General features: G+C 59.0%; 1 protein-coding gene across 2 annotated transcripts in view; it reads right to left on the reverse strand.

Moving 5' to 3' along the window:
- Positions 1-2136: 2136 nt before the first annotated feature.
- Positions 2137-12408, reverse strand: part of IL21R (interleukin 21 receptor) — a 34767-nt gene continuing 24495 nt past the window's right edge. The window contains exons 4-9 of one of the 2 annotated variants that reach the window (XM_045775239.2): positions 10769-10968; positions 7925-8076; positions 6711-6888; positions 6332-6431; positions 5215-5299; positions 2137-3554 (exon numbers count right to left, since the gene is read on the reverse strand). In XM_045775239.2, coding sequence (XP_045631195.2) covers positions 2784-3554; positions 5215-5299; positions 6332-6431; positions 6711-6888; positions 7925-8076; positions 10769-10968 — 1486 coding nt within the window. In that variant the 3' untranslated portion in view covers positions 2137-2783. Of the gene's footprint in view, positions 3555-5214; positions 5300-6331; positions 6432-6710; positions 6892-7924; positions 8077-10768; positions 10969-12408 lie in introns of both variants that reach the window. The other variant, XM_087869367.1, reaches the window with a different exon arrangement.

Consider the following 12408-nt stretch of genomic DNA (forward strand, 5'->3'; position numbering starts at 1 on the left):
AAGTCCCTCCCAGAAGAGCAAGGGGAAGGACGAGCTGCATTTGGGGGTCAGGAGACCAGAGTTCAAGTTCTGACTGTGATCTTTAATTCCGTGTGTGACCTCAGGCAAGCAAGCCCTGGGCCCGCCGTCTACCTTCACGTCATTTGTCAAATGGATCGCCCTGCCCTCTCCAGCCCGCAGCTGGAGAAGGGCCGGCCCGGGAGTAGAACATGGCTTTCGTGCACGGGGTATTGCTATCAACCGTCCTGACTCTCTAAAGAGAGTCATTAGCAGCCGTGGCCTGGACTCTGGGTGCCGAGGGGCCACCTTCCCCACCTCCAGGAGCTCAGGGCTCCTTCGCACCTCCCGGCCCCTGCTCAAGCTCTTCCTTCTGCCCTGAAGAACCCATGCATCTCAGAACACCTATTCATTTTTCAAAGTCCAACAAACACCACCTCCTCCCTGAAGCCCTCTAGCCCCTCCCGATGCCCCTCGGGGCTCCCATCAGTGGTGTGCTGGGGCTGGCTTGGACCACCTAGGAGGGCTGATGACACACATCTCTTCCCAATCCTGCTTTGGGTGTCAGGTTGGTAGCTTGAAATTGGCTACGGTCAAAGCGTCTACACCGTGGAAATAAAGCACACACGACACACTACAAATCGGGCTTTTTTGAGTGCCTGTGTGCCGGGCTGGAGGTAGGGCAGTGAACAAGCTAGAGGGAGCTGTTGCCCTCGTGGAGTTATATTCGACTCACGACCTTGGTCGGTAGCATCTGTTTCACCTGTCCGCCAGCGCTCTTCCTTCTAGCCTTTTACCATCCCTTCATCCATCTGTCCGTCCACCCACCAACGTAGCCACCGGTCCCTCTGTCATCCGCCCACCCAGCTCCTGCTAATCCACCCTCCCAGGAGGGCCGGCTCCTGCCTCCGTTTCGCAGCCTGCTTACGAACTGAGTCCCCTTCAGAGACAGGTGGTGAGGAGCCATGCTTGGCCCAGGCCAGAGCCCCTGACCAGACCCCAGCCCTGGCCCCCTGGCCCCAGCCCAGAGCTCTGTGCACGGGAGAGCTGAGCTACCTCCCCTGGGGAGCTGGGGGCTCAGGTGGCCCCTGGAACCGCTGCCCCCAGGAGGATGTGAAAACCACAGCACACCTTGGCCTCCCCAGGGGTGACGGTGGGGGATGGTGAGGGTTGCTCACTTGTGCAGGAGCTCCCTCCCATGTCAGACTCGAGCTCCCCACTGAGCCTCCCATGGATCCCAGGTCAACAGCCCCACGGTTGAAACCATCAATGTTCTAGAACTTTCAGCACCCAGGACTCTCTCGGGGACTCCCCCGAGCCACCCCAATTTACAGATGAGCCACAGTGAGGCTTTCTGCAGGACCGACTTCCACCAACTTGTAAGCCCAGACTCATCCAAGAGGGGAGGCAAACCCGAGCTTTCTCCTTCAGGTTCTGCCCACAGCCCGGCCTCCTGGGAGAATGACAGGCCCAGGCAGTGCCAGGCCGGGGCAGGGATGCCCCGGGGCTCTGAAAGCTGAGTCAGACTCTCGGCCTCCCTAACCCTGCTTGGTGGTCTCAGAAAAAGACGCCTCTAAAGGTGAGCACCCCAATTGGGAAAACAGCCTATGCTCTCTCGTTGGTTGGTTATGGTTTTGTTTTCGAAAGTGGGAGCTGCCTGCGGTCTCTGGGCCAGAGCTGATGTTCGGTAAGGAGCCTTCAAACGTGGCCAAGATGGATTTTCTTAGCTTCTCAATTCGCATTTGAACAGACTCCTGAGAAATCCTCAGCAAGACCTTGACTACCCGATTCCCGATTCCCGGGGAGAGCAGAGGGCTGAGTCATCACGGAGGATTCCTGCCTGCCCCTCCCCCACCAGGAGGGCCAAAGGAGGTGTCCCCTCCCCCCGCCGCCCTGCACCCCAGAACCTGGCACCCGTATTTGTGCCTGATAAATATTTCTTGGGAGCATAAAGGGAATAACTAAGTGGGCAGCAGGAGCCAGCAAATCTTGGCTGGCAGGGGCTGCTTCTAAGGGACAGGCTGACTGGAAGCCTGGAAAACCCCTCCCCCCAGTGCCCCTCTGCGGAGCCCAAGCTGTGGCTGCCTTCTCACCCCCGCCACCGCCAGCACAAGCCACGGTCTGGGGCCCCAGAAGGAAGGAATCTGCATTTATTGAGGGCCTGCTCTCCTGCAGCCCGTACAGTGGGTGACCTCACCGAGTTCTCCCCAAGGTGGGTCACGCTACCCGCACCTCCTTGTCCAGACAGGAAACTCCAGCCCAGAGAGGGGAAGCCGCTTGCCCAAGGTGGCACAGCCCAGGGGCATCACAGTCGGGATTCAGACCTCGGTCCACGGGCCCCCACAGACCTTCCCACACCCAGGGTCACAGTGGGCTCACTCCATCCTCTTCCCCTCCCCCTGAGAAGTGAAAAGGGACGGTAGGGACTTCTCAAGGCTCCTGGAGGCAGGACCTCCAGGGTGGGGACGGGTGCCTGTTCCAGGTCCCAGTGGGCCCTGTGGGCAACGTGGGAGTAGCCTCTCAGCACACGACCTGGGGGCCGCCCCACTTCCGGAAAGGAGAGCGGCTGTCATCGTGTGCACACAGTCTCAGACACATATGCGTCTTGCCTCCAAGCCCATGGGACACACCCGTGTGCTCCTGGGCCACACATGCACAGTGTCAACCAGGCTCAGGGGCCCCATCTGGGGGCCCAGAGGTCGTAGGCCTCTTCATCCCACGGCCAAGGTGAGCGCAGCTCTGCTCCAGGCCGAATGGCTCAGCGGGCTCTGGACAGCCAGGCGGCCTCACTGGCTGGCCTGGGGCCCTGGGCCCTCAGGGGGAGGGGCCATGACCACCCACTGGCGGAGGTAGCTCCTGGGGGGCCCTTCGTCACTGGGGCTGGTGAAGTCACACTCCACGGGGCTGCCGCAGTCAGAGCCCGCGAAGCCGCTGTCAAAAGTGTCCATGTCCAGGCCGGCGGGAGGCGAGCCCGCTTCGCTGTCCGACGCCCCTCTGGGGGGCCCGCCACTCCACGGCGGCCCCGGGGTCCAACCTGCCTCATCTTCAAGGGGCAGCTTTAGTCCGTCGAGGAGGCTGCCAGGAGGGCCTCCCAGCCCGGCAAGGGCACCAGTCGAGACGCAGCCACAGGAGAGGACCGTAGTCCCGGTGTCCAAGAGCGGGTCCTCGGCGCCTGAGCTGGGCTCCAGGCTGGCGTCCAAGTTCAGGGCTGGGTAGCCATCATCCCCACAGGTGCAGGACCAGGCACACGGCCCCTCTGTGTCTGCTACGGTCACCGTGTCAATGGAGAGTACGACGCCATATGGTCGGTCCCTCTCCTGGCTGTAAGCCGAGCCACCCAAGCTGCCAGCAGTGAAGGGGGCCAGGCCCCAGAAGCCCAGCTCAGGCAGCCCATCAGCTTCCACCAGGTCAGTGGGCTCCAGCAGCTGCGTGGGCTGCAGCCCCTTGGTGGCGCTCCGCGGAGGGCAGCAGGTGTGCGTCTGCAGGGAAGAGAGCACCTCGGGGCTCCGGGGTCCCAGCTCCAGGCTGGAGGCAGTGAAGGGTGCACCCACCCATTTCTGTGAGAGAGAAAAGGGGGACGGTCATGACAGGAAGGGGGCAAGGAGGGTATGGACAGACAGACATAATAGAGACAAGACAGAGACACAAGAGAATAAAGAGAGCACCAGGGGTCAGAACCATGGTGCGCCCCTATCCAGGGACGCTTCCTCCTGGGGCCTCAGTTTCCCCACCTGCAGGAGGGAGCCGCTGCCCTCAGTAGCCTGCCAGACAATCAGTGCTCAGTGGCCTGGGGTCTGCATAGGGCCTGGGTAGCAGATTGCTGAGTTATAGGGACAAGGGGGCAGGAGGGCTTGAGGTCTGGGTGACGGAGCTGCCACCTGGTCCCCTGTTTCATTTCCTCAAGGACACTTGAAAACTGAAATTCTCCTGTTGGTGTCCCACTGGAGTGGACACTTGGCCAGGGCAGAAGCCTCAATTCTTCTGGTCCCATTTATATCCCTGGAGGCTCGCACAGTGCCTCGCATACAGTTGGTGCCCGATAAATGTGTATTAACTAAATGAACATGCGGAGTGAATCAGTGACAAACCACTTGGAAAGGCCTCTGTGTGCTTGGAGGGTAAGGGATGTGGGGTGTTGACAGACAAGGCAGCACCCCCAAGCTTTGAGGGACCCCCTGCCCGCCCTCGCCGGCCAGGGGTCCCACTCATGACACTGGGTCCCCATCCGAGCGGCAGTGAGAACTCCGGAGAACCAGAATCTCCCAGTTTTGAGCCTGCTGCCTCAGAAAACATCTCGGGACCTGGATGAGGCCCCCCCATCTGCCAGGAGTGCCCACGGCACAGAGCTGCAGTGAGAAGTTAATGCACTCACATCGCTGAAGCTCCTAGCACAGGGCCGGGTGCACGGTACGTGGGTATCCGGCAAGTAAACCCCAAACAGGTGTGGGATCTGAGCTTCAGGGAAGGTGCAGAGGAAGGGGGAAGGTCTCTCTCCCGTGGGGTGGGGAGTCCAGGCCGCTCCCCTGCCTCAGGAAAGCTGCTTCCCCACTCGGAGCCTCAGTCTCCCCAGGGGTGGCCGCGGACAACAGAGCACCCCCCCCCCAGGGGCCGTGATCAGGATGGAAGGGGCAGAGGGCAGAGGGCGCTCAGTGCAGTGCCAGGCACACAGCAGGAGCTCAGCCGATGCTCTGGTCCACGTTTCCTGACATCCAGGCTCAGCTGGAGTGGGCGGGCTGCCCCCCCCCCACCTGTCACCACATCCTCTCTGCGGCGGGCCCTCCCACGCGGGGTGGGTGGTGAGCGGTAAATGGGCACAGACAGCTGTGGGCGCCGACGGGTGACGGGTGGTTGGGGCTTGGCAGGGGGTTGGTGTGTTTTGCAGGTGGGGCCATACCCTTCCCAGAACCCACTCCGTCTCTACCTCCAACTCAAAGGCTTCTGACAAAGGAGCAGGAGGCCAGTTTGTGATTCAAGGAACCACCTGGCTCACCCCTCCCCCAGCCTGGCTCCTGGGTTGGGAGATGCTGCCCATTCTTATACCAGTTCCGCCCCACCCGAATTACTTCCTGCGCTTTGCAGATGCGGAGACGGGGCCTGGCTGGGGCCTGGGTGCTCTGGGCCTGCAGGGTGGGGCTGGGGTCCTAGTGCGTGGGTGGAGGTAAGCTCCCAGAGGGTAAGAGGCTCTGACGGGCTTGTCTCAGGCTGGAGAGCACTCACCTTGAAGTCTCCACTGTGGCCCACGTAGAGGGGCTGGAAGAACTTCTGTGGGCTGGGCACCTGTCCCCACACCTTCTTCCACAGCCTGGGAGGGCAGAGACGAGGTGAGCCCTCACCATCCCCCAGAGGGCAGCCTGGCCTCCCGCTCAAGGGCTCCCCAGCTTTGTCCTGCAGGAGACTCAGCCCCCCTCCCAAAGCACACCCACACACCTCCCTTCCACCCCTCTACCCGGGGCCTCATTTTCCACATCCGTAAAATGGGGGCAGCAAGTCTTGCGAAGGTGCCCAGAGTTTAAGTGCTTGGCTCCCCCTCTGAGCCTCAACTTCCTCCTCCACCACCAGGGGTGAGCAAAGAGCCGGTTCCACAGGGGTGCGAGGAGCACTTGGCGGGTGTCTGCACAGCGCCCCAGCACCCCAGCACCCAGAGAGCGCTCCGTGATAGTCATTATTACTCGCATCGCACTCTTTCCCCCTCCAGCTTCTCTGCCTCCATCTTTATCAAAGCCTCTGGATGAGGATGAACACATTGAGCCGGGTGTCAGAGCCCCCCCGCCCAAGGCTCAGCAAACCCTGGCTGCAGCTCCTGCCTCCATCGGCAGCGCTCCTGAAGGCCAGCAGAGTTCAGATTTTCATTTTAATTAGTGGCAACATTCAGCAGAAACCCAGCATATAAATGGATGAAAGCAAAAGCTCCGGGTGGAGCAGAGGGAAGGGGGCGGATTATCACACCCACCCTTCACCCCCACCTGGTGGCCCCGCATGCCCCCCCACCCGGACTCAAAGCGTCAACGTCACTGGACAAGATCATAGCCTAGGTCACAGTCACGAGCACAGGGGCGGACTCCACCTCCTCTCCTTCAGAGCTGTGCGGCTTTGGGCAAGTTCCTTGCCAGCTCTGTGCCTCCTCGCTTGCCCCTTCTGCCCAGGGGGTAAGTACCAAACGGCAAGCTCCCGAGGCAGGGGTGAAGGTGAGGCGGGTGGGAGCTGTTTCTCATCACCATCATTCTCAAGATCACTGTCACGATGACAGGTTGTGTCCCCTAACCCTGCGTGGTCATCGGGAGGCTGTAGCCCAGGCCGACCCCCTCCCCCTGCCTCCCCGAATCCTTGGCCTCACCTCCAAGGCAGGTGGATCTTCAGGCCTAAGAAGACGAGGATGGGGAGTATGATGACCAGGAGGAGATACAGCAGGTAAGTACGCCAGCCTCCCTTTATCTCTGGAAAGGAAGCAGACACTGGGTGAAGGGGAACCCACCGCTCCCAGAGGCCACGTGGGGCGGGTGTGCTGGGCAATGGGTCCGGGCAGGTGTGGAGGATGTGGGAAGGCCACGGGGGCCTTGAAGTGAGGTGGTCTGGGCTCCTGCTCCCACCCCCACCCCAGGCAAGAGACTTCATCTCTCTGGGCCTCCGTGTTCCCATCTGCGAGATGGGGATAATAATTCCCACTGCGGGGAGTTACTAGGAGCACCGAACGCCCTGCCAGGAGCCACACCTACCTTCCGGCTGGGTGTGAAAGATGACTGGGTCACTCCACTCACTCCAGGTCCCCTGGAAGGACGAGCCGGCCTGGGGCCCTGCGCGTATCTGCAGCTCATAGCTCGAGTCGCTCTGGAACTCCAAGGGAAGGAGAGAGACGCTTCTCGAATCCACCGAGATCAGCTTTCTCCCCGGACTCTGCTGACGCAGGGAAAGGAAGCACTGGGTCAGGCCCACCCAGGCCAGCCCCAGCCTCCAGCAGAAGCCCCCTTTACCAGCCACCACGGAAGGGAATGAGGGTCTCCTGCACAGTCCCCGCTCCCTCCAAAAGACCAGGCTCAGCCTGAGTCCTGGCCCCTCCGGTGCGGGTGGCACGGAGCCATGGGTACCGCCTAGAGCTTGTTTCTCTCTGACCCCAGCTCTCCCCTCACTGTCCTGCCAGGGGACCCCCCTCTGCGAGGACCAGGACCAGCCCAGGAATAGCAGTGGCCCCTCTTGGGAATCCTTAACCGGCAGCATTCCAGACAGTTGTCACTTTTGGAATTATTCCTCATGGGCCTTCTCAATAGAGGGCATTTCTGGAAGCTTTCGACCACAGGCATCTCAGCAAAGGATACCTCTGGAACTTCCATGGGGAACATTCCAACCACATGCACGAAATTCTTCAACTGGGACCGCTCTGAAGGATGGATCATTCTAGAAGATTTCAGCCGTGACTGTTCTGAATAGTTCCCTTTGGGAACTCTCCAACACTCTAAACAAGACTACTTCTAGAAGCCTTCACCTTGGAAACAATGGTCCCTCTAACACTGGACTTTCTTGGTTATTGAAACTTCTGGAGCTCTTCACCTGTGGCCATTCTAGGTCAGGTGGGAAGGCTCCAGATGGCCCCATTTCTGAACCTTCCTCGGCTGTGACTGTACTAGACTCCAGGAGGAGACCTGAGGAAGTGCCACCCCCTTCCTCTCTGGCAGGGTGGTCGAGGAACCAGGGGCAGGAAGGAAAGAATTTTGAGGGGCCTCCTACCGCAGGGAGAAATGAGGAGAGGCAGCATGGGGTGGAAGGGTGGAAGGGGCAACTTCCAGCCCTGGGGGGTCCTTGGTTCCATTCTGGGCTGTGAGTCACCCACTCACCTGTCTCTTGGACCCCCTCCCCACCACCAGCGCCCCGGATGCTCTGCAAGGCGGTGTGGCACCTCCCCTCCCCTCCTTCCCCGAGCCTCTGCAAGCCTCACCAGAGCCCAGGGGCCTCCCCACTTCCTGTATCGCAGCTCAAACTGCAGCTTGCCCTTCAGCGCGTAGGAATCGTAATTGGAGCTCCAGGAGATGTTATAATGTCCTGAGAAGTTCATGGTCACGGTCACGTTGAAAGGGGGGGACGGCTTGACTTGAAGGGAAAAGCCAGAAAGATAAGAAAGGGGTGAGATCGGGCCACAGTGGAGAAGGATGTGGTGGCGGGAAGTTCCCCCACACCCGAGCCGGTGTTGGTGGTGGGGTCAGGATCCGTACCCCCATGTGACTCTGGGTGAGGCAGCCCCTGTCTCCGGGCCTCAGTTTGTGCATCTGAGAAATTAGAAGTTCAAACCACATTGGAGTTGCAGCCACGGGGGCGGGAGGGTAACAGAAGTGCGCGAAGCCGGTTTGGGGTCTGAGGACAAGGAAGGGGGATGCCACACGCAGGCTGGGCAGGACTGCAGGCCAGGATGGCCAGAGAAGAACAGCCTGGAATCCCAGATGGCGGAAAGCTCTCTCCAACATTGAAGTTTGCTGCTAATCCAGGTGCTGGGTGGCTCAGTCGGTTAAGTGTCTGCCTTTGGCTCAGCTCATGATCCTGCGGTCCTGGGATCAAGTCCCCTGTCTGGCCCTCTGCTCAGTAGGGAGCCTGCTTTTCCCCTGCCTCTACCTACCCCTTTCCCCCCCATCCCCGCTCGTGCCCTCTCTCTCTCAATCTCTCTTCTGCATGGACGCACCCTCAAATAAATCCATTAAAAATCTTTTTTAAAAAAATGGTTAGCTCCTAATACAAAATCTTGCATGTGGGCCAGAGGCACTGGTTCTGCGTTTCTGTTCCAAACCATGACGTCATTTTCTCTTAGCTGCAGCTTCCCAGAGAAGCCTAAAGACTCTGGTTGGCATTAATGCTAATGAGCTAGCATTAATATTCATTAATGTTAATGGTGAAAGCCAGCGCTACTGAGCTCCTGCAGGGCTGCCTGCAGAGCAGTCTGACACTCCTCAGTGGCCCTGGGTTCCGAGACTTCTGGAAAGGGCAACACCACACCTTCCTGGGTACCTCCCAGGCAAAGGTCAAAGCCAGGCCTCCCGTTCTGCTCTACCCCAAATTTCTTTCATGAACGTGAGCAGGATACAACACGTTATATGCCTTCATTTCTTCTCTTGTAAAGGGTACCAGCTCCTCTTTCATGGGGTGACAGTTCTCGGGGACCAAACTCAGGAGCAGAAGGAGGTCCCTTGGGGGAGAGAGAAGCCATGGGCTCCTGTTTCCCGGCTCCCGCTCTCTCTTCTTCTTCCACCTTATTTGCCAACATTGGACATTTTCTGCATTTCCCTGTGGGACCCTGTTCACCGTCCACCCCTTCTCTGGGGTCTGAGCTGCTTGGGGCTGAGGTTTTGTTCTCCTGGGTCAACGCTGAGCCCACAGCTCCCAAGACAGAGCGGGTGCACCACAGACCCTGCAGAAATACTTATTAAATCAACAGATGGACCTTTCAGGGGTTGCAAAAGGAGCTCTAACGCTGCTTCCTTCTCTGCCCGAGGTGGGAGAAGGCCCACATTCCCAGGGCCCCAGCGAGGGCTTTTCTGTCTTTGAACCATGGGTCCATTTGGACTGGACTCGTTCTTAAACCTGCTTCTGTCTTCCCCAGGCTGATGGAGCTCTCCGCTTCCCTCTGTGTGGCCTGGGCTGGGTGGTGTGGACCGATTCAGGGAGGGACTCGGATGTTGGCGTAGCCCAGTGCCCAGGAGGAAGAAGGGGCCGGGAGTGGCCTGGGAGCCGAATGCCGCCTCCTGCCACATCTGGGCACAGGGGGGCCTCGGGCCCCGGCAGGGAGGGCAGGGAGGAGGGGTCAGAGGGAACCGTGACTTGGAGGCCCCTGGAAAGCGAAGCAGCTCCTTCTCCGCCCTGCACCCTGCCCCTGCTCCGTGAGCTTGCCACGCCTGGGGCCAAATGGCCAAGGGGGCACGTGTGTGCTCGCGTGTGCACGCACCGGCACGTGTCTGAGAGAGCACGTCAGCATCTCTCTGTCCAAGCTGTCCAGGCCCCGGGTTGTTGGTAAGACATCTGTGCCTCTGAGGTGTATTTATGAGTGTGTGTGTGTGTGTGTGTATGAGTCTAGGTGTGTCTGGGTATGTGTGAAGCTTTGCTCACACCCTCTGTGTGCAAAGTGGCACAAGCCTGGACCCCCCCAGCATGAATGACAGATGCCCTCTTATGTTCTTGCCCCACCACTGGGAATCGGGGTACAACCTCCCAGGACGCAGGGCTGAGCCCCACCAAGGGCAGGCCTCTCTTCGCGGTCTGCTTGTATGCCTCTGGGCATGGGCCTCTCACTCGCTCCCTGGACACTCCTCACAGCTGCCTCCTGTGCCCTTCCCTGCCCCACCCTGGCTCTGGACCCATAGAAACAACCGCTTCCCCCAGCCAGGCCTCCTTCCTTCCTGCAAGGGGGAGGGAAATTCTGGGCCTCGTTGGAGCTAATAAACGGGAGAAATCTCAGGGAAGTCTTTCTCCCGTTACACCACCTCCCCAACTTGCCTCAAAATGGAGGCAGAAGCCCAGAAGGGCCCTCACTCTACAAATAGTGAGCCAGTCCGGGGTCACAGACGGGCAGGTCCTGGGCCCCCATCCAGCTCGGTTTCAGGCCTCTGCTGCCTCCCTTCGGTTAAGGCCCAGACCTAGGTATCAACCCATCCCACCTTAGTCATGCTTCTAGAGAACAAACTGAGAAATGAGCGCCTAGGACAGGTCAGTTTGATGATGGGGGAGAGCCGGCCAGCGGGCCGTGGGAGTCAGCCCCGACCTGGGTTCTCCTCTGCTCTGGGGTCCCGGGGATACTCACTGCTGTCGGCCAGGACGAAGCTGCCACACTCCTGGGAGTAACTTCCGGACTGGTCCGTGACATTGACGCTGAAAATGTCGTCGGCCATGAATCGAAACACATCCATGTGGCACGTGTACTTGGCATGCGTGGCGTTGTGGGCGGACCGGTGGAGGCTGCAGGAGGTGACCTCGTCCTCCAGTTCTCCATATGGGTCTTGCCTTCAAGGACAGAGCAGCCAGTCATGGCTAGAGGCCGGAGGGGCTCCGTGCACACGGCCAGAAGTTCGGGGCTTGGAGGGATTTGAGGGGAGGCTGGGGAGTAGGATCACCTGGTCCACCAACGCTTTCCCAGGGAAGGTGTTGCCTCCCCCGAAGCATCCCTGATGGGTTGTGTCTAGGTCTGGCTTGTATGCCTCCAAGGAATGAGGAACTCACCACCTCACATAAGGCAGCAACTCTCAACTTTGGAAATTTGGGCCATTCTTGCCTAGCCTGAGCCTAAGTGTGTCCCTGTCAATCCCATCAGCTGCATCACAGTCCCATAGGAAGGATGCTAAGCACCTCAGGTCTCCTTCCTGCCCTCCTTCCATCCAGCATCCACGGAGTACCCAGTGAGTACCTGGGCTGAAGGCCAAGGTAAGAGCCAAATGAACCTCATCCCCTGCTCTGGCTGAAATTTCAGGGACGCTGTTGATATGGGATTGGGAGCCCTCCTCTGGCCTTTTTACTTCCACTAGGCATTAAGGGATGGGTTTTGAAGTATGTATAGGAGTTCAGCAGATATTTATTTCCCTACCTACACCTTCAGGCTCTGAACATGACTACCCTTCCCTTCAAGGCCAATACGGATGCGAAGACTCTGTTCTCCACTAAATATTTGTTAAGATAGAAACTTTTGCTCAATCAAAGCAAGCCTCTTGCACAGGAGCCTGGGGAGGCTTTAAAAACTTCCTGTCACTCCCATGCCTAAAATATGGGACCTCTCGCCACCCATACAGGGAAATCTGACCTCGGCCTCCCTCTCACCTTCTTTTCTTGTTATTCTCCCTCACACTGACTCACTCTGCTCTGGCCACACCGACTTCCTCGCTATTCCTCAAACTCACCAGCTCTTCCTCCACCTCAGGGCCTTTGCACAGGCAGTGCTTCCAACTGCAATGCTCCGTCTCCAGCTCACCAGCAGCCTCCTTCTCATCCAGAGAGGTCTGCCCTGACCGCCCACCCCCACTTGGTGTTAAGCCTGATCTCTCCCCCTACTGCAAAGCCCCATGCAGTGGTCCCTGCATCTCTCACTATGATCTTGAGTGAAGTCTCCCCTCGCTGTTCTTTAACAATGTGGACTAATAGGGGCCCGTGGATTTTGGAATCAGGCCGCCTGTGTTTGAATCCCAGCTCCACCATTCACTGGCCGTGTGCCCTTGGTGAGTTGCATAACCTCTCTGAACCCCAGTGTGCTCATGTGTAAAATGGGAGTAATAATTGAGAGGAAGGGAAAACTAGCCGTTCATAGGAGGCACAGAACAGGGAGCCTGGGATGTACTAAGCGCTAAAAAAAGTCGTGTGGGAGTTTAGTCGTCCACAGGTCTCAAAACCACAGTTAGGGCTGGGGGTGCCTGGGTGGCCCAGTCGGTTGAGCAGCCGACTCTTGGTTTCAGCTCA

Source organism: Ursus americanus, chromosome 2, assembly GCF_024610735.1.
Source record: "Ursus americanus isolate L20-20 chromosome 2, mUrsAme1.1.p, whole genome shotgun sequence".
Taxonomy (NCBI): Eukaryota; Metazoa; Chordata; class Mammalia; order Carnivora; family Ursidae; genus Ursus; species Ursus americanus.